The 26,710-nt window shown below is 42.4% G+C and overlaps 1 protein-coding gene across 2 annotated transcripts in view; it reads right to left on the minus strand.

The window, feature by feature from the left end:
• Positions 1–356: 356 nt before the first annotated feature.
• Gmeb2 (glucocorticoid modulatory element binding protein 2) overlaps positions 357–26,710 on the minus strand; it is a 38,853-nt gene continuing 12,499 nt past the window's right edge. The window contains exons 1-8 of one of the 2 annotated variants that reach the window (XM_031373068.1): positions 18,323–18,420; positions 17,481–17,603; positions 9,753–9,856; positions 8,265–8,422; positions 5,479–5,550; positions 5,101–5,238; positions 4,754–4,876; positions 357–3,326 (exon numbers count right to left, since the gene is read on the minus strand). In XM_031373068.1, the coding sequence (XP_031228928.1) occupies positions 2,686–3,326; positions 4,754–4,876; positions 5,101–5,238; positions 5,479–5,550; positions 8,265–8,422; positions 9,753–9,856; positions 17,481–17,603 (1,359 nt within the window). In that variant the 5' untranslated portion in view covers positions 18,323–18,420 and the 3' untranslated portion in view covers positions 357–2,685. Of the gene's footprint in view, positions 3,327–4,753; positions 4,877–5,100; positions 5,239–5,478; positions 5,551–8,264; positions 8,423–9,752; positions 9,857–17,480; positions 17,609–18,322; positions 18,421–26,710 lie in introns of those variants that run through there. The other variant, XM_031373067.1, reaches the window with a different exon arrangement.

The following is a 26,710-nucleotide window of genomic DNA, read 5'->3' on the forward strand; positions in this document are numbered from 1 at the left end:
GTGTAGTTATTAAAACTATTTTAATAGGGAATGGTGGTACACACCTTTAATCCCAGCACTTAGAAGACAGAGACAGGTAGAATTCCTGAGTTCCAGACAGCCAGGTCCATGTCGAGAGACCCTGTCTCAAACAAAATCAAATAAGCCACCGCTACCAACTAAAACCAAAACCAAAACCAAAACAAAACAAAACAAAAAAACCTGCTTGACTTCAGGACCCAGACTATACACAACCACTTAGTGGGCAGATGTGTTTGAAGGACCTAAAACAATGCCAGCACTGTCACAAGGGGCATACATGATTTTACAAGTAAAATTTGGTTTCTTCATACCTTTCATTACAAGAGACAAACACACGAATTATAAAAGTGTTTTTATTTTAAATCAAAGTACCAAGCAGATACTTGCTAAACACATACAAAGTAGAACTCAAAGAACTCAAACTTGCCCTTCTGCGTGCCTCCTGGGCAGGCATGGAAAGGAGCTTGCACCCTCTGCAAACCAAATCCTGTCCTAATTTTTTCAGAAAACCAAACTGAAAGCAGCCACAAGCACCCAGTGTTTGCATGTGGAGGGGGAAGACCTTCCTTCCTGAGTCCTGAATGGCCCAACAAGCAGGGAATACAGCAATACGAGTCAGTAGGAACCAGAGAGGCAGGTACAAACACATGGTGGGGCAGTGATAACACTTCCTCTCTCAGAACTGAGGGTTCCATGCAGATGGGACTATTGGGCCGTCTCTGTCCTGCTAGAAGCTGCCTTGGAGGGTGGGCTGTAGACAGCCTGAGGACACTGGGAAGGAGTGCTTTGAACTAATTCTGAAGCTGATTTGAGAATTATTTTTGTATGGCTCTGAAATAAACTTTACCTTCCAGTACCTCCATGCTCTAAGGGGCAAGGGCCAAAAATGTTTCAACCTTTCTCTCATGAAGAAAGGAAACTGGCCCACATCCCCCAAAGCAAATGACATCTGGGGCTTGTGCCAAGGAAAGACTCTTGGTTCCTAGGGCAGGAAGGTTTTATTTGTAACATTAATCTAGTCTGAGCTTGTAGAGCAGGGACTTCAAGGAAGTACCCACCCTGCTGGTCCTCCCAATACCCCTAGTCACATGGCTGCATATAACAGGACTTGTAACTCAATGAAAAAATAAAACAAGTTTTTAAAAAGGAGTATATACATAAACAGGTAAACATCTGTTCAAACCAGCTGATTCATGGCCACAGTGAACAGTGACGGAACAGAGGGAAAACAAGAACCTCAGTAGCTTGACATGGGGTGAGAGCAGGGGCAGGCAAGAGCCCAGTCACAGCAATGGTGTAAAAGCAATCTGGGCACTCGAGGGGATGCATGGATGGAGGGACAAGGTAACCTTCAAAGCAGTGAAATGGGACAGTGGCCCTTCCTGCTGTGGGGCCCTTGAAAGGAAAGCCTTCAGTTGACAGAACAGGAGGTTCAAGAGGCACCTTAGAACTATCCCGGGACACCCTTTACCAAGAGGCCAAAACTTTGTTCCCTGAATTGTTTGGCTCCAAGAACTCTGGCCTAGGTAGCCCCTAGCACGGGCCCAAACCTAGACCTGTAAAAATAGCCTGAAGACAGCCTTCCATGGAACATTCTGGATCCTGTCTTCCAGCTGACCGACCCACCACTCTATAACAGCCTTACATACCCTGGAGTTCTCAGGATAGAGACACTGAGTATTGGCCAGAGAGGCCCAGCTCCACCTCCAGGAGAGATTGGGCGGGGGCAATATAGGGGAATACATGAACCAGCACACAGAGAGTCATTTGAGCTATTCCAAGTCTCAGGCATACCTCCATAAGAATCTTCCAGAGCTTTGTCTCAGGGAAAGACACTACTTAAGACCTCTAGCACCTGGCTAGGTGTGTATGTATTGGTGCCCTGGGTCCCTCCTAGAACTGACTCAGGAACCTAGGCACTCAGCATTGTTTTGGTTGAAAACACTATAAATTTGATTTTTTTTCCCTAGAGGGCTACTAAGTAATTTACTTAGAAACACCTGCAGCCCATGTGCAAAGGGGTCTAGAACATGCCAGGTCCATGAGACCCCTTCACCACCTGAGTGCCTGTGGGGTGGGGATGGGGTCCTGACTGGGGTCTGCACTTAGCCCCAGGGCATGTTCCCAACAGTGAAGGAACATGGACACTGGCCATACTGAACCAACAGAGAACTGTGGGAAGAGACCAAATCCATAGGATCTATGGCTTCCACACTCAGGCATGCTGCCTAAGACATGTGTCAATAATGTCCCAGCAGGCTCAGCCCCATGGGGGTGCAGGCACTAGGACCTATGATTAGCTGGGCTCTGGTGCTGGCTCTGTGGCTGTACCAGAAGCACCCAGGCCTCCTCCTGGTCAGTGACCCTCTGGTTCCTGCTCAAGGCCCAATGTGTAAACAGGATTAATAAGCAACAGATGGAAAAGAGTATTTCCCACAAAAAAGGGGAGGAAGTTTATACGTTGAAGACAGATTTTCCAGGTTGCTGGCAACATTCTGCCCCCTTTTCTTCTCTTGATTCATCCGGCAATCCTCTCTTTGGTTCAGCCCATCAGACCTGCTTGTGCTGAGCCAGCCCTGTGGCCTGTCTGTAGTGGCCTCTGCCTGCAGTGGCCTGAGAAGAGGCAGCCAGCCCATCTTGGAAGGATTTTACCCTCCCTGCCAACTACTTCTGCTCATGGTCCTCTGCTACAGCAGCCACCTCAATAGTAGCTGTGTGCTCCTCAGGTCCAGTGGCAGCTGCTGTAGGCATTGTCACAATGGTGCTGCCTGCAGGTGATGCCTGAGCCACATTCTGTAGGGTGGGTCCCAGGCCAGGTAGGGTGAGCAGCTGCAAGGGGCTGACCACCTTTAGTACTGTGCTGCCATCCTGCATGGCAGCTGTGCTCAAAACTGTGAGGCTGGATGTGTCCGGATGAATCTCTACCGTGCTGGGGAAGGTAGAGCCAGAGGAGGCCAGAACCGTGTAGCCTCCAAGCAGTGGGGAGGCCGGTGAACTGGCTGGGGCAGCTTGAGGAGAGCCCTTGCCCAGGACAGTGGAGGGCAGTGTAGATACTACTTTGCCAAGTGGCACACTGGTCAACTGGGACACAGGCATTCCTGGGCTAAGAGCAATCTGTGCAGACTGTGTAAGCACCTGGGAAGCCATAGCAGCTGGTCCAGATGTTGCCCTTGCAAGACGGGGCCGCTTCATAGGGGATGGCAGGGAAACTGGGGTCAATGTCATGAGCACATTGCTGAGGTGCTGGGACTTGTGCTTCAGCTCCTTGGCACGGCGGCGATGTTCATCACACTGTTGTTCCAGGGCTGCAGGGGACACACAGCATCACCACAGAGAACAGGGATGGGGACAAATAGTATTCTCACAGGGAAAATGCAGACATGTACAATCAGTGAGCAGATCATAAACCAACAGCAACTGGATAACTAGAGGGCTGCTTGCCAAAGGTTGGTAAGGTTGGCAGCAGTGAGTCTCTTAATGGCTCTTAGGATGACTTAGGATGTTCCAAAATGGAAGTGCTATAAGAAAAACCTTCCCCTAAGCACCAATGTGTTCTAGTGAGTTTCACATGAAAGTTGTTATTAGACCAAAGCAACCAAAATGCCTAGTTACTTACACACACACACACACACACACACACACACACACGTAGGGCATACATTTAAGTGAAATCACCAGGGAAAACTTATTACTAATGCACAAACACCACAGGACAATCCAGCTCTGGATAAAGCAGGTGTTTTTTCCATTTCTCTGTCCTATTCTTTTAAATTAAATAACTTTGTTCATCACAAAAAGGTCAGTAAACAGTGACCTGTGCTTTTTGTACTGATAAGGTCGGACCACAGCCACTGGAGTTTTACTGATTTTTCCATGTATGATGTCTAGTGTTGTTCTGACTTCAACACTAGTTAGTCCTCAAATGAAAAAAGCTGGGGGCTGGCATGATGGCTCGGCGGGTAAGAGCACTGACTGCTCTTCCAAAGGTCCTGAGTTTGGATCCCAGGAACCACATGGTGGCTCACAACAACCCGTAATGAGATCTGGCGCCCTCTTCTGGTGCATCTGAAGACAGCTACAGTGAATTAGATCGAGCAGACCAGGCAAGTGGAACCAAGAGCAAGCAGGGGCAGGAGTGAGCTGGGCTGGAAGAGGTCCTGAGTTCAATTCCCAGCAGCCACACACATGATAGCTCACGGCCATCTGTACAGCTACAGTGTACTCATACACATAAAATAAATAAAATAAATCTTTAAAAAAAAAAAAGAAAGAAAGAAAGAAAAAAGCTCACTAGGCTGGCGAGATGGCTTAGCATATAAGAGCACTGACTGCTCTTCCAAAGGGCCTGAGTTCAAATCCCAGCAACCACATGGTGGCTCACAACCACCTGTAATGAGAACTGACACCCTCTTCTGGCAAGTCTGAAGACAGCTACAGTGTACTTACATATAATAACAAATAAATCTTAGGGCCAGAGTGAGCAGGGACTGAGCCAACTGGAGTGAACGGGGTTGACCGGAGAGAGCAGAGGTTCTAAAAATTCAATTCCCAACAACCACATGAAGGCTCACAACTGTATAGCTACAATGTACTCATATACATAAAATAAATAAATAAATCTTAAAAAAAAAAAAGCTCATCTATGCATCTATTTCTCAGAAAAGTATGTGGACACACAACTAGGGAGGTGAGCCTACAGACTCCACAAACCTCACATTGCTGCTGGGCATACCTGCCAGGTCCCGTGCATACTGTTCCCGAGAACGATCCATCTGACACTTGTGGCTGGCCAGTACCTTCTTCACCAGATCCAGCATGCCAAAATTTTGCACGATGTTGTTGAGGAGGACAGCATCTGAAAGGGACAACACCAACACTTAGTAAAAATCTAGGCCACTCCTAGAGTTCCTGAATTCCAAAGCTGGCTCCTGATGGACCTCTTATGGAAGGAACCAGCTCCAAACATTCTCCTACTGACAACTCCCTTCAGCACAGTAGGGTCTGTGTTCAGGCCCAGCTTCCATCCCAGCCACATGGCAGGGCCTGGGGCTAGAGGGAGGGAGAATCAGGCCCTCCTACCTCGGAGCTGCAGGGGTGGGTCCTGCACTCGCTGCTGCAGGCCTTTCATGGTTTCTTCTAGCTCCTGTTGGAATTCCTGTATGACTTCATCCAGTAAGCCTGCATCCTTCAGTCCCCGCCAGAATGCAAATGTGTCATCTATGATGGAGAAAGAGTCAGGTAGACAGGATACAAAGCAATGTATAGAGTAAATGACAACAAAAAAGCAGTAAAGGACATCACCTCAGGAGGTCAGCACATAAAGCACTGAGTTCCATATTACAGCCCACAAATCTAGCATGTCAGTGTTTGGATCCTAAACCCAGCTAGGATCAGATCATGGGTAGATAGTTCCTGCCATGGGCCCACCCGTAATCCTGAGAAGCTGAGGGAATATACCTCCAATGGTTGTGGTCCAGTCACCAGGGTCCTCACAGGTCTCTATGGTGATGGTGGCAGGTGAGCCATTCACTGCGGGTAAGGCAGAGCTGTGGGTGAGTGTTGTTCTACGTTATAGCTCCCAGAGCTTTAAGTCCTAATAACTCTTCTAAGGCTCCATCTGAATCCTTCCTTGCCACCCATTTTCATAGAACTGATAAGCACAATACACTAGTAATTCTCTACTTCACAGTGAGTTTATTTTCAACCACAGATGTTTTTAAACACATGAAGAACAGGAAAACACCCTCTGAGCTATCATTCAACTTCAGCAGCTCCCAACAGTTTGTTCCTCTAGTTCTATGTGCAAGTTCCTGCAACTGAGCCTTAGGAAGGAAACAGGTAGGGGAGCTCTCTGCCCTATGGGTCACTCTTACCTCATCTAAATTTGACTGATGCCAGAACAATCCTAGAACTCATTGTGTTTCCATTCTTTTATATTAAAAGAGAGACAAACCATCCATTCTAGTATATCACCAAGTCCATTGCTGATATATCTACAAACTCAATGACCATATAGTTTATACATGGAAGTACTGGAGTTTCTGACCAAGGCTTCATACACAGATCTTGCACAGAGGCAGACTCAGAAGCAGACATATTTCAGAAACTTTCCAACTGCCCTAAGACTCATCAATGTTGAAATGCTTGTGAGTCATGTATGCATGGAATCAACTGAGCAGAAACACCTCTCCTTAGACATATGATATTAAAGCCAAAGACTCAAAGCTAAGTCCTAACCCCAATTCTGTCTGTCTCAGGCACTACAGCCTTGATTAGAGGGCTCAAAAAGCCCTCTTCTTCTGTCAGGAGATGGCCTGTCACCTACAGTCAATGTTCTTTTTTTCAGGGACCACTATTTATTGACTATTTATTGTAAAAGCTATTTACAGTAAATAGTCTATATATTTCTTTTTTGCATGAGACCTACAAAAAAAGATTCTATGAAATTGGTATGCTGATTAACATTTCACTAAGGCTTGAAAGAATAAACTAACAGATGTTCTTCCAGTCATGATGGAGCTATACACTGATAAACACATCATCAGTTGGAAACACTACAAGGTTAAAAATGCAATTAATATACTTATCCACCAAATACCATAGTTTAGCTAACTTCAAGTATACTTAAAACACCTCACTAGCCTCTGAAGGGCTATGACTAGTTTTAATAAGAGAAGCCAAGTCAGCCACCAAGACCTGGACCACTCACTCTCCACATTGCCTTTTGTTTTGTCCCCAGAAGAGCCCTGTCCTGACCCTCTAATATACCTGGTGTTTTGAGTCCAGAAAGGAGCTAAGTACAAGACACTGTCAGATTATGGTAAAACATAAACATGGACTAAGGACAGAGCTGACAGAGGTCAGTCCCTGACCTATGATCTTGGATGATCATGGGCTTCTGAAGAGGAGAATGCACCACTGTCAGAAGACCTGAACCCTAACTCTGACTCTGCCAAATCTTTTTTTTTTTTTTTCAAGACAAGAGTTTCTCTGTGTAGCCCCGGCTGTCCTGGAACTCACTCTGTAGACCAGGCTGGCCTTGAACTCAGAAATCCTCCTGTCTCTGCCTCCCAAGTGCTGGAATTAAAGGCGTGCACCACCACTGCCCGGCAATTCTGCCAAATCTTGACCAAGTCTATAACAAAGCACTTTGAAGAACACAGAAAGAACTCATAGGACTCATTCTTCCCCACCACCAGATGAAGGTCAATTGGCCTGGTTAAACAAAGGTCCTGATCACTTGGAAGTACATGTCAGCTTAACACTATAGAATGATAGCTAAGTGACACTGCCAAGAGAGAGAAAACAGCTCAGTTTCACCAGGTTTCACAACAAGAAGCTCAAACCCCAACTTCATTCTCACTTCCATTTACAAAATTCTCTCTCAAAACTGGACAAAGTTCTAGAAAACTGCAGGGCAGTAGTAGTGCATGCCTTTAGTTCCAATACTTAGAGGCAGAGGTAGGTAGATTTCTGCGAGTTTGAGGCCAGCCTGATCTACTGGGCTAGTTGCAGGACAGCCAGAGCTACACAGAGAAATTCTGTCTCAAAAAACCATGAAGGGGGGGTGGGGAGGGAATGTAAAACAAAACAAAACAAAACAAACAAACAAACAAAAAAAACCCACAACCTTTCTACAACTCTGAAGGATAGATATCAACAGAGAGGAATATCCTAAATTGTCACCCAAAATCAAACTGGCAGGAAAGACCTGCATCCAGGTACCAGTAAGAGATCTGAAAAAGACAGCTTTTCAAAGCATCAAGCATGTATCTCCAGGCAACTTTGAGTGGGAGAGAGCAGGCCTGGGGACATAGGCCATCTATAACCATTCTTTATACCCTTCTATGTGTGAATTACTATTTTAAAATGAAAATAACAGAAGTGTTTTAAGATTCCCTACAAGCAGACAGGTGGCAATGGTACATGCCTTTAATCCCAGCAGTTAGGAGGCAGAAGCAGGCAGATTTCCATGAGTTCAAGGTCAGCCTGGTCTACAGAGTGAGTTCCAGGAGAACTAGGGCTATACAAAGAAACCCTGTCTTGAAAAACAAACAAACAAACAAACAAAAGGTTCCCCATTAGCAAAACCAACAAATTCCCAGATGTGCTTCCAGGAAGGCTACAAAGAAGGCTGACCTAACACTGTAGCGCCCCATGAGGAAGAGAACAGACAAGGTGTATGGCAGCCAGAGAGGACTGGTCAGGGTAGCTGCAATTGACCTGCAACCTCTTGCACCTACCATCAGCTGCAGCTGGTGTGAGCGGGATGTACTCTGTGGATGTGGGACTGCTCAGGGACACACGGGCCCCTGAAAGGTCAATCTTGGTGCTGCGGCAAGTATTAGAGCAGACCTTGTCATGCTGGTAGAAGTCTAGCTCTCCAGAGTCCATGATCTTCCTGTGGAGAGGCCAGAGCAGTTCAGGTGAGACCTAACTGAAAATATCTCATCACTGTCAAACTGCAGGGGCCAAAGTTGCCAACTGGTTCCACTGAGGTAGAAGATGGGCTACAACTTTCACTGTGCACAAAGCTCAATGTAAGTGCAGAACAGGTGGCACAGCCACTCCAGGTTACCCACACAGCATTCTATTCACATGAAGGAGATGAAAACACTAGCTAGCAAGTATCTATATTTTGAGTATGGACCTAGGGAGCAGGCCCACTGCTAACACAGGTGGTGAGTGGCTCAGTACTGATGAAGAGAGGTAGGAATCATTTCCAGGGACAGCCTTACCTTTTAGAAGAACAGAAAGGGAGTTAAGCAAACCTTAAATTAAGACAATATCTAAAGCTACTTATTCTCACCTACCAGCGTCTTCCCTTCTAAACACTTCCTCTTGTCTCTTTGAGGTCTTGGATTAAAATACAATCAGTTTCAGCCAGCCTATTATGACCCATAAACAGAAGGGCAGAGGCTCTAGCTATGCTTAGCCTATGGGCAATACAGGCCATTCCTTCCTCAGCCTGTGGTCTCAACAGTTATCTCATCAGACATATCCTAGAAAACAGAGGGAATCTTGGAAATATAAGGCTGAGAGCTATGAGAAAGTATCCAGAGCTGATTTCTCTGAGGCTAAATTCTGACTACTTTGACATAAAACAGAATATCCGAGGGAGTGGCTGCTTGGAAAGTAAGGTGGCAGTGGTTGTTGCAATACTCCTAACAAAGCATGCTAAATTCCAGAGAATGTGAGCCTGACATGTCCTAAGTACCTGTGCACTTTGCAAGGGACTTTAATGAAAAGTAATAAAAAAAAAAAAAAATAGAAGAAAAGCATAGCATAAAGAGCTGTTAAAAAATTAAGCCCAGCCGGGCGGTGGTGGCACACGCCTTTAATCCCAGCACTTGGGAGGCAGAGGCAGGCGGATTTCTGAGTTCGAGGCCAGCCTGGTCTACAGAGTGAGTTCCAGGACATCCAGAGCTACATAGAGAAACCCTGTCTCAAAAAAACCAAAAAAATAAAAATAAAAAAATAAAAGAATAAAAATATTAAGCCCAAATGTTTATTTCTGTATAAACACCAGATTATACCAAACTTATATCCTTAAGTTTTAATAGTGACATATTCAAAGTATATACATACAACCACCACCATTACCACCAAGTAAAGAATTAGTGGAAATTAAAATAAACAACTAAAATACCTCATCTTCAAAAATCTAAAATCAAATGAAAAAACAATGGCTGCAAACCCCTCCCATCATCTCAAGCTGGTCAGATGCCCACCTGAGCATGATGCCATTCATCCGGATAGCTCTCTTCCAATCCTTCAAGGTAGATTTCCCTGCCAGGTGCACAAACTCCTTTGGGCTGATCACATGTTCATCATACTAGAAAGAAACACAGTAGAGTACCTTCTCAGCCTGACACAGGCCTGGTGAAACTGTGGCACAGCTTGTTCTCCCTTACTGCTCTGGCCTGCACTAGGGATTCATAGCAAGAAAGAGAACCATAGCTCTATCAGCCACAGGCCTCAGTATAGAACACTCTGATACGGTGTTCTATTGGAATATCCCCAGTAGCCAGTTCTTTACTTGGCATGTTACAGCCCCACAAAAGTGTATTAAGTAGGAGATGAGGGGGCAGACCACAGCAGAGAAGAAAGCTTATGTAGTCTTCTACTAGAAAAGACACAGCAAATCTCTTTCTTATGGATAATTTATTCCTTTAGTGATATGCACCCATATCATATCAGAAAAACGTGATATTAATCAAAACACAAGCATATAGCCTGCCAATGGATGATACCTTGCCTGGATGGGTCCACTAAGAAGCCACAGAAATGTAAAATCCTCAGTGTTCTGTCTTGCATAGTGCTCACACACGCCCACCTCAAAGTCAGGAGAACCACATTCTTGACTCAACAGTGTTCTATGGTTTGCTAGAGCAGAAAGCTTAGAAAAGTAAAACATACTATTCATTTTTCTTAAGCAAGCAATGACTAGAACCAAAAAATGAAAATAAAGTTCAGATGGACCAGTTTCTGCAGATAGCATGGTCACAACTGTCATGACCATCTGCTGGTGGAGGGGACATGCCTGAAACTCTCTTCACACTGCTGATCAGAGCAGCACTGGATACCACTGTAGTGCTCAGCATCCAGCCCTTCATCCTGCAATTAATTACCTCTGCTTATCTGACCTTGCCTTCCTCGCCTGCTCACATCTGGCGCTCTGGTTCCAGGAACCTATGCTGTTTGCTACCCCTTTCCTTTCCTCTTCTCATGTGGGATAATGGTTCGCTCCATTTCTTTTCTTCATGCTCTGTGCTGGGCCCTGAGTATATTATGCCTTGACTTTCAAAGGCCACTGAGAGTTACTGTATAGCTAGTATTCCCCTCTATTTAATTGTTTATTTACTTGCTTATTTGTGTTTGAGATAGGATCTTGCTATGTATCCATGGCTGGCCTGGTAATTACTATGTAGTCCAGGCTGGTCTCAATCTCACAGTCATCTTCCTGCATCAGCCTCTTGAATGCTAGGATTCATATTAGTATTTGTGCCCATGCCTGGCTACCCAACACTTCATCCCCATCAGTGTTGTCCTCATGTCTCTTACCCTCCACTCCTCCTTAAATCTATGCTTCTATCTGGGTTCTCTTGTTTTCTCATAAAACATATTGAGAGCATTCTTTGGAGAAGATATGCTGATGGCAACTTAGTTTTGCCTGAAAATGTTTATTTCATACTTGTGTTCAGGGATAGCTGCTTTTGTAAAAAGATTTATTTACTTATTTTATGTATGTGAGTATACTGTAGCTGTTTTTAGACACACCAGAAGAGGGCATCAGATCCCATTACAGATGTTTGTGAGCCACCATGTGGTTGCTAGGAATTGAACTCAGGGCTCTTAACTGCTGAGTCATCTCTCCAGCCCCCAGGGATAGTTTTACAATAATCCTCTTGTATCATAGGGAGAATCTAGCACTATATAACCTCTGGCTCTACTCCACTGCCTTTCGGATTTTCCTAAGCAATCTCCCTCTACTCTCTAGCCATTTTTATTTTTATTTTTGCTTATTTGTTGGAGGTATGATCTCACTGTGTAGTTCTTGCTGGCTTAGAACTCTCTATGTAGACCAGGCTGACATAGAACTCAGAATTCTGCCTTGCCTCTGCCTTCTGAGTGCATGCTAGGATTTAATATATGCACCATCATATTAACAAGCTGGCCCTTGTTATGTTGTTTTGGGTATTGAAACCAGGGCTTCTCATACAACAGGCCACATCCTCAACTTTTTGGACATTTTAGGAATCTTTGACCCTGCTTTTTTGATGCTTTACTATGATGTTATTTATGGGATATTTATTTTTTTAATCTAATTTTTATTTTGATATAGTTTCAAACTTACGGAATAATTACAAGGATAATTCAGGAACTCTACTATACTTTCTTCAGAATCAGAGTTATTTCACTGGGCCCTTCTGTACCACTGCAATCTACAAAGATATGTACACATATGTCTTCTAAACTGGTGAGTCCCTTAGTCCTTGACCCCATAGTACATAGACACTAGGATCAAGGTACTCTGATACAATCATGAAACAGCTTCCCAGATCAGGAAATCATCAGTATATTAGTGTCCACCTGCAGTCCATATTCAACTATACCAACTGTCCCAATTATAGCTTTTATCCCTGTTTTATCTTATACTGAACTCAACCCAAGAATGACCACAAGGCTCATTAGGGTCTTTCATAAAACCACTTCCCAAACTGCCTTTATCTTTCTTTACTTTTGCATTTTTTTTTAAGCATACAGGTCAGGTTTTTATTTATTTATTTATTTTTTGAAAATGTATGTGTACGGGGCTGGTGAGATGGCTTAGCGGGTAAGAGCACTGACTGCTTTTCCAAAGGACCTGAGTTCAAATCCCAGCAACCACATGGTGGCTCACAACCACCTGTAATGAGATCTGATGCCCTCTCTGGTGCTGTATCAAGAAAGCTACAGTGTACCTATTTATAATAATAAATAAATCTTCAAAAAAAAAAAAAGAAAAAGAAAATGTATGTGTACTAGTGTTCTTCTTGTACGTATGTATGTGAGTGAAGCATGAATATGCCTGGTGCCCGAGATGGTCAGAAGATGGCATAGGATCCCCTGGAACTAGAGTTATAGATATAGTTACATAGAGAGAAAGCTGCCATGTGGATGCTAGAAATTGAACCCATATCTCTTAACTCCTGACCATTTTGCAATCTTGTTTTTGTTGTTTAGAGTTTCTGACGAGGGCTGTTTTTGATTGTTTTTGAGACATGATTTCTCTGTGTAGCCTTAGCTGTCCTAGAACTTGTTCTACAATGCTATACAGAGGCCAGGTGGGCCTTGCGCTCACAGAGATCCACCCGCCTCAGCCTCCTGAGTGCTGGGATTAAAGGTATGTGCCACTACCCAAGTTTTGTTTTTGCTGTTGCTGTTGTCTGTTTTGTTTTGAAAGCAGGGTTTCACTGTATACCTCTGACTGTCCAAGAACTTGCTATGTAGCCCAAGTTAACCTGGGACTCACAGAGATCTGCCTGTTTTTGTCTCAATATGTTAAGACTAAAGGCATGTATTATCATGCCTGGCTCTGCAGGTTGGGTATTTTATTATAGGTCTGTCTCTCAACTTGTATTTAAGTTTGTCTCAGGAGTTAGGAATACCTAGTCCACCACTCCTTCCATATCCACTGGTGGACCTTCTCAGGAAACCTTGCTTCTCTCTATGTACATACCCAATAGAAGTAATATATTTTATATAAGTAAGAAAAATTATATGAGATGCATTGCAATGGACTTATTTCCCAGTCATTAAGCCATTGCCAAGGAGTTAGTAGCCTCCAAGCCCCTTTCTGCCTGACACTATATCCCAACTTCTGCTTTTTTCTTGTAGCACCCACAGACTATTTTTATAGAGGAAAAAAAATGTTGCATGTACACTATCCATATCCTCCACTCCTTTTAAACTTACTGTTGATAAAGATCATGACTACCTTCCTGTTAGTGCTGAGTTATTATATCTTTAGGAAAATTAACAGAAAAATATAGGAGGATCCTTACTACTGTCCAAGGGAGCACTGATGAATAGAATCTAAAGAAACATCAATTTTTTTTTTTTTGGTGTGTGTTTATACACATGTAAGGAGACCATATGTGGTTTGAATGAGAATATGTACAATAGGCTCATATATTTGAATACTTGGTCACCAGTTGGTGAAACTGTTTGGGAAGGATTATGAGATCTGGCCTTCTTAGAGAAAGGCATGTTATGGGAGTGAGGTTTCAAACATTCCCACCACTGCACCTACCTACTCCACCCCCTTTATTTCCCTCCCTCCCTCGTGCCTGTGACTCAGGATAGAAGCTCTTGATTACTGCTCTGGTGCCATGTCTTCCTACCTGTTGCCATATTCCCCACCATGATGACCATAGACTCTAACCTTCTGGAACCATGAGCCCTAATAAACTCTATTATAAACTGCACTGGTTACGGTATCTCTTCACAGTAATAAAAAAGTAAGACATTCACCAAACTTGGATCTCACTAATTTGAAAGACTAGCTAGCTGCAAGCCCCATAGATTTTCCTGTCTCTGTCACTTTAATGTTGGAATGACAGTATGCACCATGATGATTCTTTTTTTTAAATTATGGTACTAAGATTTTTTTTTAAAATTATAATTTAATTACAATATTTCTCCATTCCCTTTCTTCTCTCCAAATCCTCCCATATATCCTTCCCCATTCTTCTTCAAATTTATGACCTCTTTTCCCATAAATTGTTATTGCATGCATATATGTATATACATATATACCTAAATATAATCTGTTCAGTCCATATAATATTACTTGTATGTATGTATTCAGAGATAACTATTTGGTACTAAAAACTAATTGGCATTATCTTCTCTAGGGAAGATAACCTCTCCCACTCCCAGTTTTCCTCAGTGGCCTACAATTCTTTGTGTAGGATTGAGGCTTTGTGGATTTTCTCCATCCAATTTAGCATGTTCATTGGTATCATCCTTTTTCAGATAATGTTTGAGTCATGTAGGTGAGACTTTATAACTGTAGTTTCTGATATTACTAGAAGACACGATCTCATAGCAAACCTGCTGAGGGTGCTAGGGATTTTAACTCAGAACTTCAATCATGCATGGCAAACCCTTTACTAACCAGGCCATCTACTGATCACAAAATATGTTTTTATTTGTTTGTTTTTTAGGTAGTACTGGAAATTGATCTAGGGTGTTTTGGTTGCTAGACAAATGTGTGTGTGTGCATGCGCACCAGCAGACTCACATGCATATGCACTGAATTATATCCCCAGTCCTCTAATGAGGGAATTTGCATAAAATAACACTATACTTCAACATCAGAATATAAGAGAAGTAACTTAACTATGGGGTAGCCAGTACAAGAGCATTTGCCAGCTCTTTGGCAGAGATTGGACTGGCTAAGGATGATCAGCTGAAGGCTCAAAGACTTTAGATCAGTAAAACTGTGTCTTCAGATCAGTTGTTCTCAACTTGTTGGTCACAACTCCTTCGGGGGTCAAACAACCCTTTCACAGGGGTTGCATATCATGATTCATAACAATAGCAAAATTACATGAAGTAGCAATGAAAATAATGTGATGGTAGGGAGTCACAACATGAGGAACTGCATTAAAGGGTTACACTCAGCATTAGTAAGGTTAAAAAACAATTAAAAGAGAAAAAAAGATTTATTTATTTATTTTATTCATGTGAGTATACTATCACTCTGTTCAGACACACCAGAAAAGGGCATCAGATTCCATTACAGATGGTTGTGAGCCACCATGTGGTTGCTGGGAATTGAACTCAGGACCTCTGGAAGTAGTCAGTGCTCTTAACCACTGAGCCATCTCCTATCCTGAGAACCAATTCTTTAGATGCCTTTAGCTCATGGAAGCCTAAATGAAGACTTCCTTTCAAGATGTAGAATTTACTTTCTATCTTATATCACAAGTTTTAAAGTATCACAGCTTACATCATAATCTGGAGTCTGCTTTTTAACTTAATATAACACATTTGTGCAATAAACTGAAAAGGTGGGTATGGGGGACCTTATCTTACTCAAGTATTGTTATTTATTTCTCTCTTCATGCTAGGATTGAACTCAAGGCTATGTACATGCTAAACAAATGATCAGCCACTAAGCTCCAGCCCACTTTATTTATTTTAACATTAAATTATTTCAGATGAGAGCCTTTCTGTTCATCTGGGAATCCTTTAGGTCTTTCAAAAGACAGACTGCAGTCTTCCCTCCTTATGAAGTCTTTGGCCTCCTTCCTTGCAGACAGATTTGTCATCTCTTTTCCTCCTGCTTTCACCTGCCACTTTCTTATATCTATGAACTGAGCTTTAGATTTATTTTTTGGTTCTATCCTCCCGATCACTAATCTTCTCTTCAGCTATGTCTAATCTCTGAAACTGATACCCCAAATATTTGGTTTTAATTCTATCCATTTCTGGGTCTGTTTTTTTGTCTAATAGCTTATGCTTCACTCATGTTCAGGCTTCTCTTCCATTACTGAGATAAATTTAAAGTAATTATTTGGAGTTGGGAGATGTCTTAGTTGGTAAAGTGCTTGCTGCACAAACATAAGGGATCTGTTTAGATCCTAAGTACCAACATAAAAACTGGGTACAGTGTTACATGTCTGTAATCCTAGTTATGAACTAATTCTGTGTCTAAACATGCTCATCCAAGGCACCTTGTTCCCTGTGTCCAGTGCTCTGATTTTCTTTCTATGCAAGGCCCTGTTTTTCCCTCCTTAGAACTTTGTAGAAATTATATAAGGTAAAAGTGATTTCTTCAAAGAGGACTTTTCAACTATTTCTGTCAATTTTTGGGAGAAGTCAGGCCAGAAATTACTTTAAACTAAGCTCTTCTCTGATTGAGGTTCTAACCATCCTGCCACAGGCCAGTGTTCTAAAGAGAAAGATTCTGCTCTCATTGCTTAAACTGAAAGTGTCAGCACTCTGTTCAGGATGGACAGAGGAGGGTTGATGTCTCATCAGTACCAATCTTAGAGACCAGCCCCTCCCTAAATACATTCCATGAGGAACCCCAGGTTTCACTTTCTTGCACTCAGCAGAGAAAACTGAGATAACCCAATGTCTTGAGCAAGAGCAAGACTCAGCATTCTGTCTGTGTACTCTACCCACACTTGGGCCCTGGGACTGGTGACTTTTAACTTTTGCCACCTTAAAATAGCTTTATGGTGGGATAGAGAGATGGTTCAGTGGTTGAGAATACTTATTTTCTTGCAGAGGACCTACATCCAATTCCCAGAACCCGTATGATGGATGACAACCATTCATAACTCCAGTTCTAGGGAATTTGATGCCCTCTTCTGGTCTCCTCAGGAAATAGGCATGCATATGGTGCACATATGCACATGCAAGCAAAACATTCATACATATAAAATAGGATAAATAAATTTAAACCAGCTTTATAAATACTTCTTAGTGATCTGTTTCAATATAAGATGAATTTAGGTACTAACCTACCATGTTGTCAGAAAGAGAATACCTTTCCCACTCAACATGCCCTAGCTACTAAAGGAGTCTCTTCAGAGCACACTTCTGTGTGTCAAACAAAGCCACTTGCAACTCAGAGGCTATAGCTTCTACCAAATACCTAACAGAAATAATTGTACTTAATATAAATAAGAAAAATCACAAAAACTACACTGTCACAAACATATCCTCCTTCAAATTAGGTATTTCTTCTCACTAACCTGTCTGTTGCTTCAGTTCAGCCAAAATTACTCTTGCTTTTTTCCTTACTGCACTCATCGGTCCCAGAGATTATCTGCTGTGCCTCCTGTCTCCCGAGGCCCATGAGATTCAGCCTCCAGGAGTGTCCAGTGTAGGCAGATGCCACCCCCAACCCCAAACAGGAGGAAGTGCAGGTAAAGGTGTGCGCCTCACCTGACCCTCACCTGAACACATTTCACATTGATGCCAGGGCACACAAACTTCCTCCAAATGAGGTTAGCTCTGCTGTCTCCGCAAGTGATGGGGTACACAATTTCAGCCTCTAAGTTCTCCCCCTCTTCAGCCATCTTCACTTCTCACAGACACATGGACAAGAAAAAGTAGAAACAGAAAATCAGTTACAAACTTTCCAAAGCATTTCCTACAAATGTGGAAAGCAGCCACCAACCTGAAACCAAACTGAGATCCAAGAAGGCCTTAAACAGAGCCCAGGAGTAGGGGTTCCCATCAATCCCAAGGAGAATTTCAAATGAATCCACAAAACAAACAACTAGTTATCAGTAACTATTAACCACAATATTAATATAAGCTCACTAAACAATATCCAGTTGAAGAACCAGGTTAGAAGACAAAATCAAGCCATAATTGAAACGCTGTTAGGGAAACAAGTCTTAGGTATCCCAACTGGATAAAACAAGGTCTCATAGATATTAAAAGAACACCTACAATCACTCACTGGTAGTCAGAGGAAATGGGGAGAAGACAGTAGCAAGATAATAAAATACAAAAGAGAAAAAAGCTACAAGATTTGAGGGGACTCTTCTTTCTTTTTTCCACCAGTGCCTGGTAGAAGTAGCTCTTATTTCATATACAGTATGACCTTCCCTCTTAAGAAGAAGACCCAGGACCTAGTCTCTTATATGTTGGCGAACAGCCCAAACAAGGGCCTAGTTAACTTTGGCTGCCACCTCAATTGCTGGACTGTCCAATCTCTGCAACCAACCAAGAGCAGGCAGAAGGCAGGCTTCCCACCTAATACAGCTTCCCAGTCAATAGGGTTTCCTACCTAACACGGCTTCCTTGAGCTGTGAGGAGGCTGTAAAGGCAGCAGCAGCTGCAGCTGCTGCATTTTCTGTTTCCATGTTATCTTCTGTCAAATCACCCCTGGTAGACAGAGAAAAGGAACATCAGAATCACCAAGTGCATACTTTGTAGCCTCTATTATACCTATAGCATGGAAGGATGACTGTTATTATTGACAAACCAATTATACTTTTCTAACTTTATTCAGAAATTGTGGTGGCTACACAGTCAGAGAAGAATGTACAGACAAATATCTATGTCACTCTCAGGAGAATAGGTAGCTTGCATTATCTGTTCCATTTTTGCTTGCTTCCAATGTCCAGAATGGCATGGACAAGCAAAGCCAATGTGTGGAACTTATAGAAGCAACAAATGCTTATGTGGGGATTCAAAACCCTTCTTTCCTTAGTAAGGTTTTCCATTTCCAATATAAAAATTTCATATTTTTACCAAAGTTGCTAAAAATATAAAATTTATATAGCTTTAGAAATTGAACTCTACTGAGCCATGTACTCAGAAAACATAAAATTTTTGAAAAAAGGAATAAATTTCACCTTGACCAATCCTTATCTCATAGCAAAATAAATTATGAGCAAACCAAAAGCAAAGGCAAAAGGTAAAACCATATAGTACTGAAACATTTTTAAAAGGAGAAATTTAGTAGTAGTAGTTATAAAATGGTAACAGTTTCTCTTATATACAGAATTGAAAATCACAAAAAGGATACCATTAGCTTAAAAATTCAAAACACCTGAGAATGCCTCTCAGCTCAGAGTACCTAGGTAACATGCACAAAGATCTGGATTTGATTTCCCAGTAACACATAAAACTGAGTATGGTGGTACATGCCTGTAGTCTCAGAAGTCAAAGAAACCAAAAGTTGAAGGTCATCCTCAAAAATACATTAAATTTGAGGCTAGCCTGGGCTACAAGATCCTATTTCAAAATAAACAATCAAAAATAGAAGCCGCTGGGCAGTGGTGGAGCAAGCGGACTTCTGAGTTTGAAGCCAGCCTGGTCTACAGAGTGAATTCCAGGGCTATACAGAGAAACCCTGTCTCGAAAAACCAAAAAAAAAAAAAAAAAGATAGAAGCCAAGGCCAGTGAGACAGTTCAGCAGGTAAAAGCACTTGTTGCCAAAACCGACAACCTTAGATTAATCCTCAGAACCTAGTCTTCTGACCTCTATATGTGCACTGTGGTGCGTGTACACACACACACACACACACACACACACAATTTAATTGATTAATTAAAAAAACAGAACCCAGGGAAACAGCATATACTTATGCTTATTCTAAGACTCAAGAGGAGAAACAGGGGGATCACTCTAAGTTCCAGAGAAGCCTAGTCTACTTGGCTCATTCTAGACTATCCAGCGCTACATAACAAGACCCCACCTCGAACATCCTCCAAAATTAAAAAGAAATTAATAAATAAAATTAGGAGCCAAAGAGATGGCTCAAAGGTTAAGAGTACTTGCTACTTTTACAGAGGACTTTGGTTCAATCCCAGGCTGGCCTCCAACTCAGAGATCCTCCTAGTAGTGGGCTTCATTCTTTTTCAGCCATGGTGAGGCAGACTACTGTAGCGAACAGACATGACAGGGCAAAATTGCTTCCTGTGCTGGGATTAAAGGTGTCTACCCCCACTACCCAGCCCTATAAACAACTTTTTAAAAGAGAGAACACAAGGACAGTTGGAGGGCAGTCTACCAAGGTCCAAAACCAGAGCTATCTGGAATCTGTGAAGAGATTGTTTCTAATTCCCAAGAAATGCAAATAAATACAATGGTGAAAGCTGGGATGCTCAGTGGTAGAGTGTTTACCTAGTGTTATCAAGGACCTGGGTTCAATCTCCAGCACTGGGAGTAAAAAAAGATGAGTGAAAAACCACTTTCACCTAGATGGTCCAAAGATAGATGTATCTATCACCAAGATATTTATGGGAAAAGGTTGATGGATTGATAGTATAGGAGTGGAACAGCAGCATCTCAGCATAGCTAGAAACACCCAAGAGGGCACATGTCATGGTTTAGATATAAGGTAGCTGTTGAAGACTTAGTTCCCAATAGAGCAGTATTAAGAGCTGAAACTTTTGGAGGAAGTGACTGAATCATGAAGGCTCTGACTTTATCAATTGATTAATCACTTGATGGATGATAATATGATGGCATTATTAAGAGGTTATAGAAAGTAAAAGTAATTTTAAAAAGTAGATCATTGGGATTATGCTCTAGAAGGATGTAGGCTGTCCCTAGACCTTCCTGTCATTTTCTGTCTCCTAGCTGCTAGGGAATGAGCAACTTTGCCCTGTCATGTCCATCTGCCACAATATTCTAGTTCACCATGGCTGAAAAACAACTAAGCCCAGTATCACCCTCTGAGACCACTGAAGTCATGAACACAAATAACCATTTCCCTTTTACTGTTTCTCTCAGGTATTTGTTATAGTGACGGAAAACTGACTAACAAGGATAGTTGTCTTCCATCCCCCAAACTTTGTCCATTACTTACAAAATATATGCCCTCTGACCTAGTATCTCCACTACTAGGGTCAGTTCTACCCAGCATTTCTACTTGGATATGTGCAGAGCCAATGCAAATTGCCTCAATCAGGAACCTTATCTCTTCTGGAAACTGGGAGGTTATGTAGACAATCTGGGAGAAATCTAGTATGATAGGGCTTATGACAACTGAATGTGAAGTGTATATATCCATCTGTACAGGTTTCATTCGACACACATACTATCAGGAATGGCTGTGGGCATTCTTTTTATTCCCTTGCTTTCCTTTAAGACAGAGGCTCATGATAGAGGTCTTGTAAGTGCTAGATCTCAGAAAGAGGACATAAAGCTCAAATTCCCACAGTTCACCATAACATATAGAAACAAGGACATGGGCCAACAAGTTGAGTCAAGCTAGAGACAATATCCATTTGGTAGGAAGCCAGGTCCCAAAGGGTGATTTTTCAGCAGAATCTCAAAAGACTGTGAATAAGTCAGGTAGAAGTAGCTTGTTTAGTGCTTGAAGTGGGCTGTGGACTCAAGAGTTTCCTCTTGTGAGGCAGGGAATTGGAAGGTACCTCCAGCAGGGCCAAGGTTGGGGAAACCCTTTGAATCTTTGAACAGTGGAGAGATATACCAGATTCACATATTATAGAGAGTATTCTGGCAATAGAGAAAAGAACAGGTTTTAGGGGTGGGAAACAGGCTGAGAAAACATTTAAGGGAGGAAAAAGAACCTCAGCAGCAGAAAAGACTGAAGATTAAGGGACAAAAGCTAAGGACCATGGTACCAATAAAAGAAGACCTGAAGATAAGTTGGTTGTCTTAAGACTGCAGCACAAGAGTCAAGCCCATGGTCTTGGGAAAAGAGTAAAGCAGAGCATGACAGAAAAGGTAACTGTGGAATACCTAGATAGAATCTGGTTAGGAGATTGCCAAAGTCTCCACTCACAGAACTAGCACGCAGAAATGCCTAGGCCTCTGGAGGCTTAAGGATACACACAGGGAAACTTGCTTACAGGTCATACCTAGAAGCATCCTTCTCATAGCCCTGCAGCCAAAGCCCCTCATGGGCAGCCATTATCCTAGCTGAGTTTTTGCTACTTCTTTTTGTTTTATCTTGTAGGGTTTTGTTTTGAGATAGGGTCCCAGGTAGTTCAGGCTGGCCTTGAACTCCTTACAAGGCCCTGAACTGCTGATCTTCCTGCCTTTACCTCCCAAGTGCTGGCTATTATTAAAAGTGTGTACCACCATACCATACTTGGGATTACTATGTTTGGGTTTTTTGCTTTTGCTTTTTGTTTCTTGAGACAGGCTCTCACTGTTTCACTGAGATACACTGTATATACTGTATCACAGTATCCTAGCTGGCCTGGAACTCAGAAATCTGCCTGCTTCTGCCTCTCAACTGCAAATATTAATTAAAGGTCTGAGCCACCACACCAAGCAGTTTACTACCTCTGAACTTCACATGAATCACAGATGTGCCTTCTCTGGGGCCTCTTTCCTTTACTATCAGGTCTCTGGCATCCATGGCTGCTTGCAAAGCTGTAGCCTTCCCTCCTAGAGAAGTGGCTAGATGGTGTTCAGTCTACAAAATGTCCACAATCATTACCCAAGCAATGGGCAATTTTCTAAGCAAGTCTGCAATTCATCAGAGGTCAGAGCTTGGCCTAAGACAAGAGATTCCTCAGTGAAAGCTCTTGTGAATAAGAGGGTCCTGGATGCCAACCCAGAGGTTAAGAGCTGCTGCTCTTCCAATGAACCTGGGTTCAATCCCAAACACCTACATGGAGTTCACAGCTGCCCGTAACTCCAGTTGCGTGGGATTCAACATTCCCTTCTGCCATTCTACCCAAAAGGCACCCAAGTAGTATACAGACATACATGCAGGAAAAACATCAATATAAATATAAATATCCAAATAAAAATTAACTAAGAGAGTCCCTAGGAAGGTGAGATACAGATGATTCCTGGGAACAGCAGTTAAGGCCTAAGGCCAGGGTACCAATGTTTGGCAACATCAGATATCTAGGCCCTGAAGAGGCTGCCTACAGTAGTAGTGCAGTGTGGACAACAACATGTGGCTACAAAAGACTCTCAGATTTACCAGACATTCCCTGGAAGGGCAATGGGTATTAAGAACAGACTAAGAGTACAAGAAGAGGAAGTTACTCTGGGTTAATATACAGGGCACTCAGGTGAGCAGTGGTGGCTTACACCTTTAATCCTAGGAGGCAGAGGTAGGTGATCTCTATGAATTTGAGGCCAGCCTAGTCCAGAGTGAGTTCCAGAGCAGCCAAGGTTACACAGAGAAACCTTGTCTCAAAAAACAGCAACAACAACAAAAAACAAAAACAAAACAATCCATAGGCTACTCACTACAGAGAAGAAAGAGGAACCCAGAGCTGTGTCATGCATACTAGGGCACACTTGCCCACTGTGAGACCTCTTGGTTAAAGTCCCACCACAGCCTCCAGTCTGACCACTCCCCTCACAGATTTATGGACCAGGTATTTACTCTACATTAGCATCTAGAAAGCTCAGGAAATAGTCCTTGAACAGCAGGCATATCTGTCCTAAGAACTTAACCTGATCTCTCCTGGAATATTTGATGATGTAAGTCAGCTCACTACTTCCCAATCCTCAAGATTTATTTTACCTTGAACCAGGTCAGAATAAGAGTTGAATAGAAATACAAACCTGAAATCTAACTTTTGAGACACATTAAGAATGACTCCTCATTAATGGTGGTACACATCATTAATCCCAGTACTCAGGAGGCAGAGAGAGGCAGAGCTCTGTGAATCCAGGATAGCCTGATTTACATAGAAAGTTCTAGGCCAGTCAGGACTATTTAGAACAGTGATTCCCAATCTTCCCAATTCTGAATTGCTTTAAGTTCCTCAGTTGTGGCGACCCCACATAAAACTATTTTGAGTGCTGCCTCATAACTATAATTTTTGCTACTGTTATGAGGCATAATGTAAATATCTGATATGTAGGATATCTGATATACAACCCCTGTGAAAGGGTCATTCGACTCCCAAAAGAATCTCAACCCACAGGTTGAAAAACACTGATTTAGACAGACCTTGTCTCAAAACAACAACAACAACAACAACAACAACAACAAAGAAGTACTCTGATTTGAACAGTAATATTAAGTGGGAACACCCAGACTCCAAGAAGTCTGCAGGAACTTGGAAAGGAAGCTATCCTCCCTCCTCAGCCAGAACTTTGGATAAAGCAAAGGACAATGACAGAACTAAAATTACACCTTGTCCAAAACAAATTCTTCCAAGGAAGGAAGTCAGGAGCGGGAGTGGGGAAAAGAGACCCAAAACCTTTAGTTGTGCTATTTAGGAAGAGTCTGCAGCTCCTGACTTGGAAGTCAGTAGACCAACTAAGGTCATCAGCAAGCAACAGGCCAGCATTAGATGGAGTTGGCTGAGGAAACTGAAATGAAGATCAAGAGGGGAAGTTCCTCCATAGATGTGGACAGTCCCTCTACAGCACAACTTGTAAGACTGTCTCCCCAGCTCTCAGCAAACATGCTAACAAACTGGCATTTCTGTTCACATGTCACATATAAAGGAACACTTTTCCTAAACATATGAACTCCTGGCTTTCTGTTGAGAACTGCTCTCTTTTCAACAGGAGGCAGACTTTGCTATAGCATGGTGGTAGGTGGGAGCAATTCTGCCAGGCTTTCTAAGTAAAGAAAATTCCCAGGTCTCCCCAAATCAGGAAAGAAATTAGTTCCCAAAAAGAAATTAACTAGTCTCTACTTTACACCTTTTTTTTCTTCCTTCTCTTCTCTCTTTCTTCTTTCTTCCTTCCTTCTCTCTCTCTCTCTCTCTCTCTCTCTCTCTCTTTCTTTCTTTCTTTCTTTCTTCCTTTCTCTCTTTCATAGCATGCAGCAAGAGTTAAGTCTCATTTGTCAAATAGAAGTGTAATAGAAACTCTTCCCATCAAAAATGCAAAGTTCCCTATCCTTCAGGATATGCCTGCTTTGGTGGCTACACGGGTTCTTCCAAAGGAGGAATTCACAGCCTCCTCTGTTCTGCAGAAAGAACCGACATGCTACTACCCTTGTACTAAGCCACAGATGAAAGAATTCTTATCCTTCATGTTTTTTCCATCAACCAAGGGAATCACTTTGATCAATTTACTAATGGGATGGAGAAGACTCTACAGTTCCCAACCCTGACTAGTAGAACCTTCCACGGTTAAGATAAACTCAGGCAGGTATCTTGATATGTGATAATCACATGCAGAACCTATGTTTTAATTATGGAGTGAAGTCATCCAGACAAAGCCAACCCAACAAACCAAAAAGAGAAACCCATTGGTTACTCTTGTCCATGAAGTTCTGGGATGGTCTATCATATTGTTTCTATAGCTAAGATAAGTAATAATATCAGGGTTGGAACTTATGTTTCTCCCTAAATAGCATAGAAGGCTGGGACAAAAGGAGACACTAACTACTAAGTCTCATGGCAGAGGAAAGAAACATCTATCTTAGCAATTTAGAAGGTGGAAAACTTGATTAATGTGTGATTTCACAAGGAACATCTTGGGCAAAAATGTAGAACTTATAGGGAGTATAGGGATTGAACTATTTTATATCTCCAACTGCCAAAGGTTTAGGGCAAACCTGTAAGAGCTTCTACTTTGCTCCCCAAAATTCAAGACAGTACCTGGCCAAAGGCTCCAACAACCTTCAGAACCTACCCAGAAAAGCAGATAGAGGCCCACCTAAAAGAATTAATCACATGGCTTTTGAACATGTTTGCCCCATCCCCCCAGCTCTCCCAACTGTTTATGCTGAGTACTGGGAGAGGAAGTGTGCTGACTAGTTTTTTGTCAAGTTGATACTACCTAGAGCAATTTGAGAAGAAACTTCAACTGAGAAAACGTCCCACCAGATTGGCCTTTGGGAAAGCCTGTAGTACATTTTCTTGACTGACAAATGATATGGGAGGGCCCAGCTCACTGTAGGCAGTGCCATCCCTAGACTGGGTGGTCCTGGTGCTATAAGGCAAGCTGAGCAAAGCATAAGGAGGCAAGTTAGTAAGTAGCACTTCTCCATAGCTCTATTTCACTTCCTACCTCCAGATTCCAATGTTGAGGTTCCTGCCTTGATTCCTCTGGATGTTGGACTATAAAGCAGAACATAAAATAAAACCTTTTCTTCCCATGTTGGTTTTGGTTATGGTGTTTTATCATAGGCAAAAGAAACCTTAAGACAGGAAGTTACTTTGTTTTTAATTCTTAGGACTATGATCAAAAGGCATTTAAACCACACAGTCCTCAAGTTACCTATGAAGCCTGAAGTTACCCTGAGGCCTGGTACCATACATAGCTAGACATGATAATGAAAGACCTTGGGGGAGTGGAAGAATTACTTGTCAGGGGGATGGTGTCAGAATTCAGGAGCAGCCATGGTATCTTTGTAAAAGGTGGATATCAAGTGTCCCACTAAAAGGCTTATGTGTTAGGGATGGCCTTAACTTAATGATACTATTTTAGGAGGTTGAAATTACATGAAAAAAGTAGGTCCCTGGAGGGAAGCTGTTGGAAATATCTTGTTCCTAGTCCCTTCCCATCTTGCCTTCATGGTCCTCTTTCTCATCTTCCCATCCTCCATGAGGCAAGAAGCCTCTGCCTCTCATGTTCCCAAATCATGATGATCAGCCAAGTAGTAGAAGGCAAGTAACAATGTACTGGCTGAACTCTCTGAAACCATGAAACAAAGTAAATCTTTCTTCCCTTGAGCTATTTTTGTCAGGTATTTATCACAATGACAATAAAACTAATGATCTACAACTTTCCTGGTCCTGAGGTAGCCTTGGTCCATCC

The sequence above is a fragment of the Mastomys coucha genome, unplaced genomic scaffold, assembly GCF_008632895.1.
Source record: "Mastomys coucha isolate ucsf_1 unplaced genomic scaffold, UCSF_Mcou_1 pScaffold15, whole genome shotgun sequence".
Classification (NCBI taxonomy): domain Eukaryota; kingdom Metazoa; phylum Chordata; class Mammalia; order Rodentia; family Muridae; genus Mastomys; species Mastomys coucha.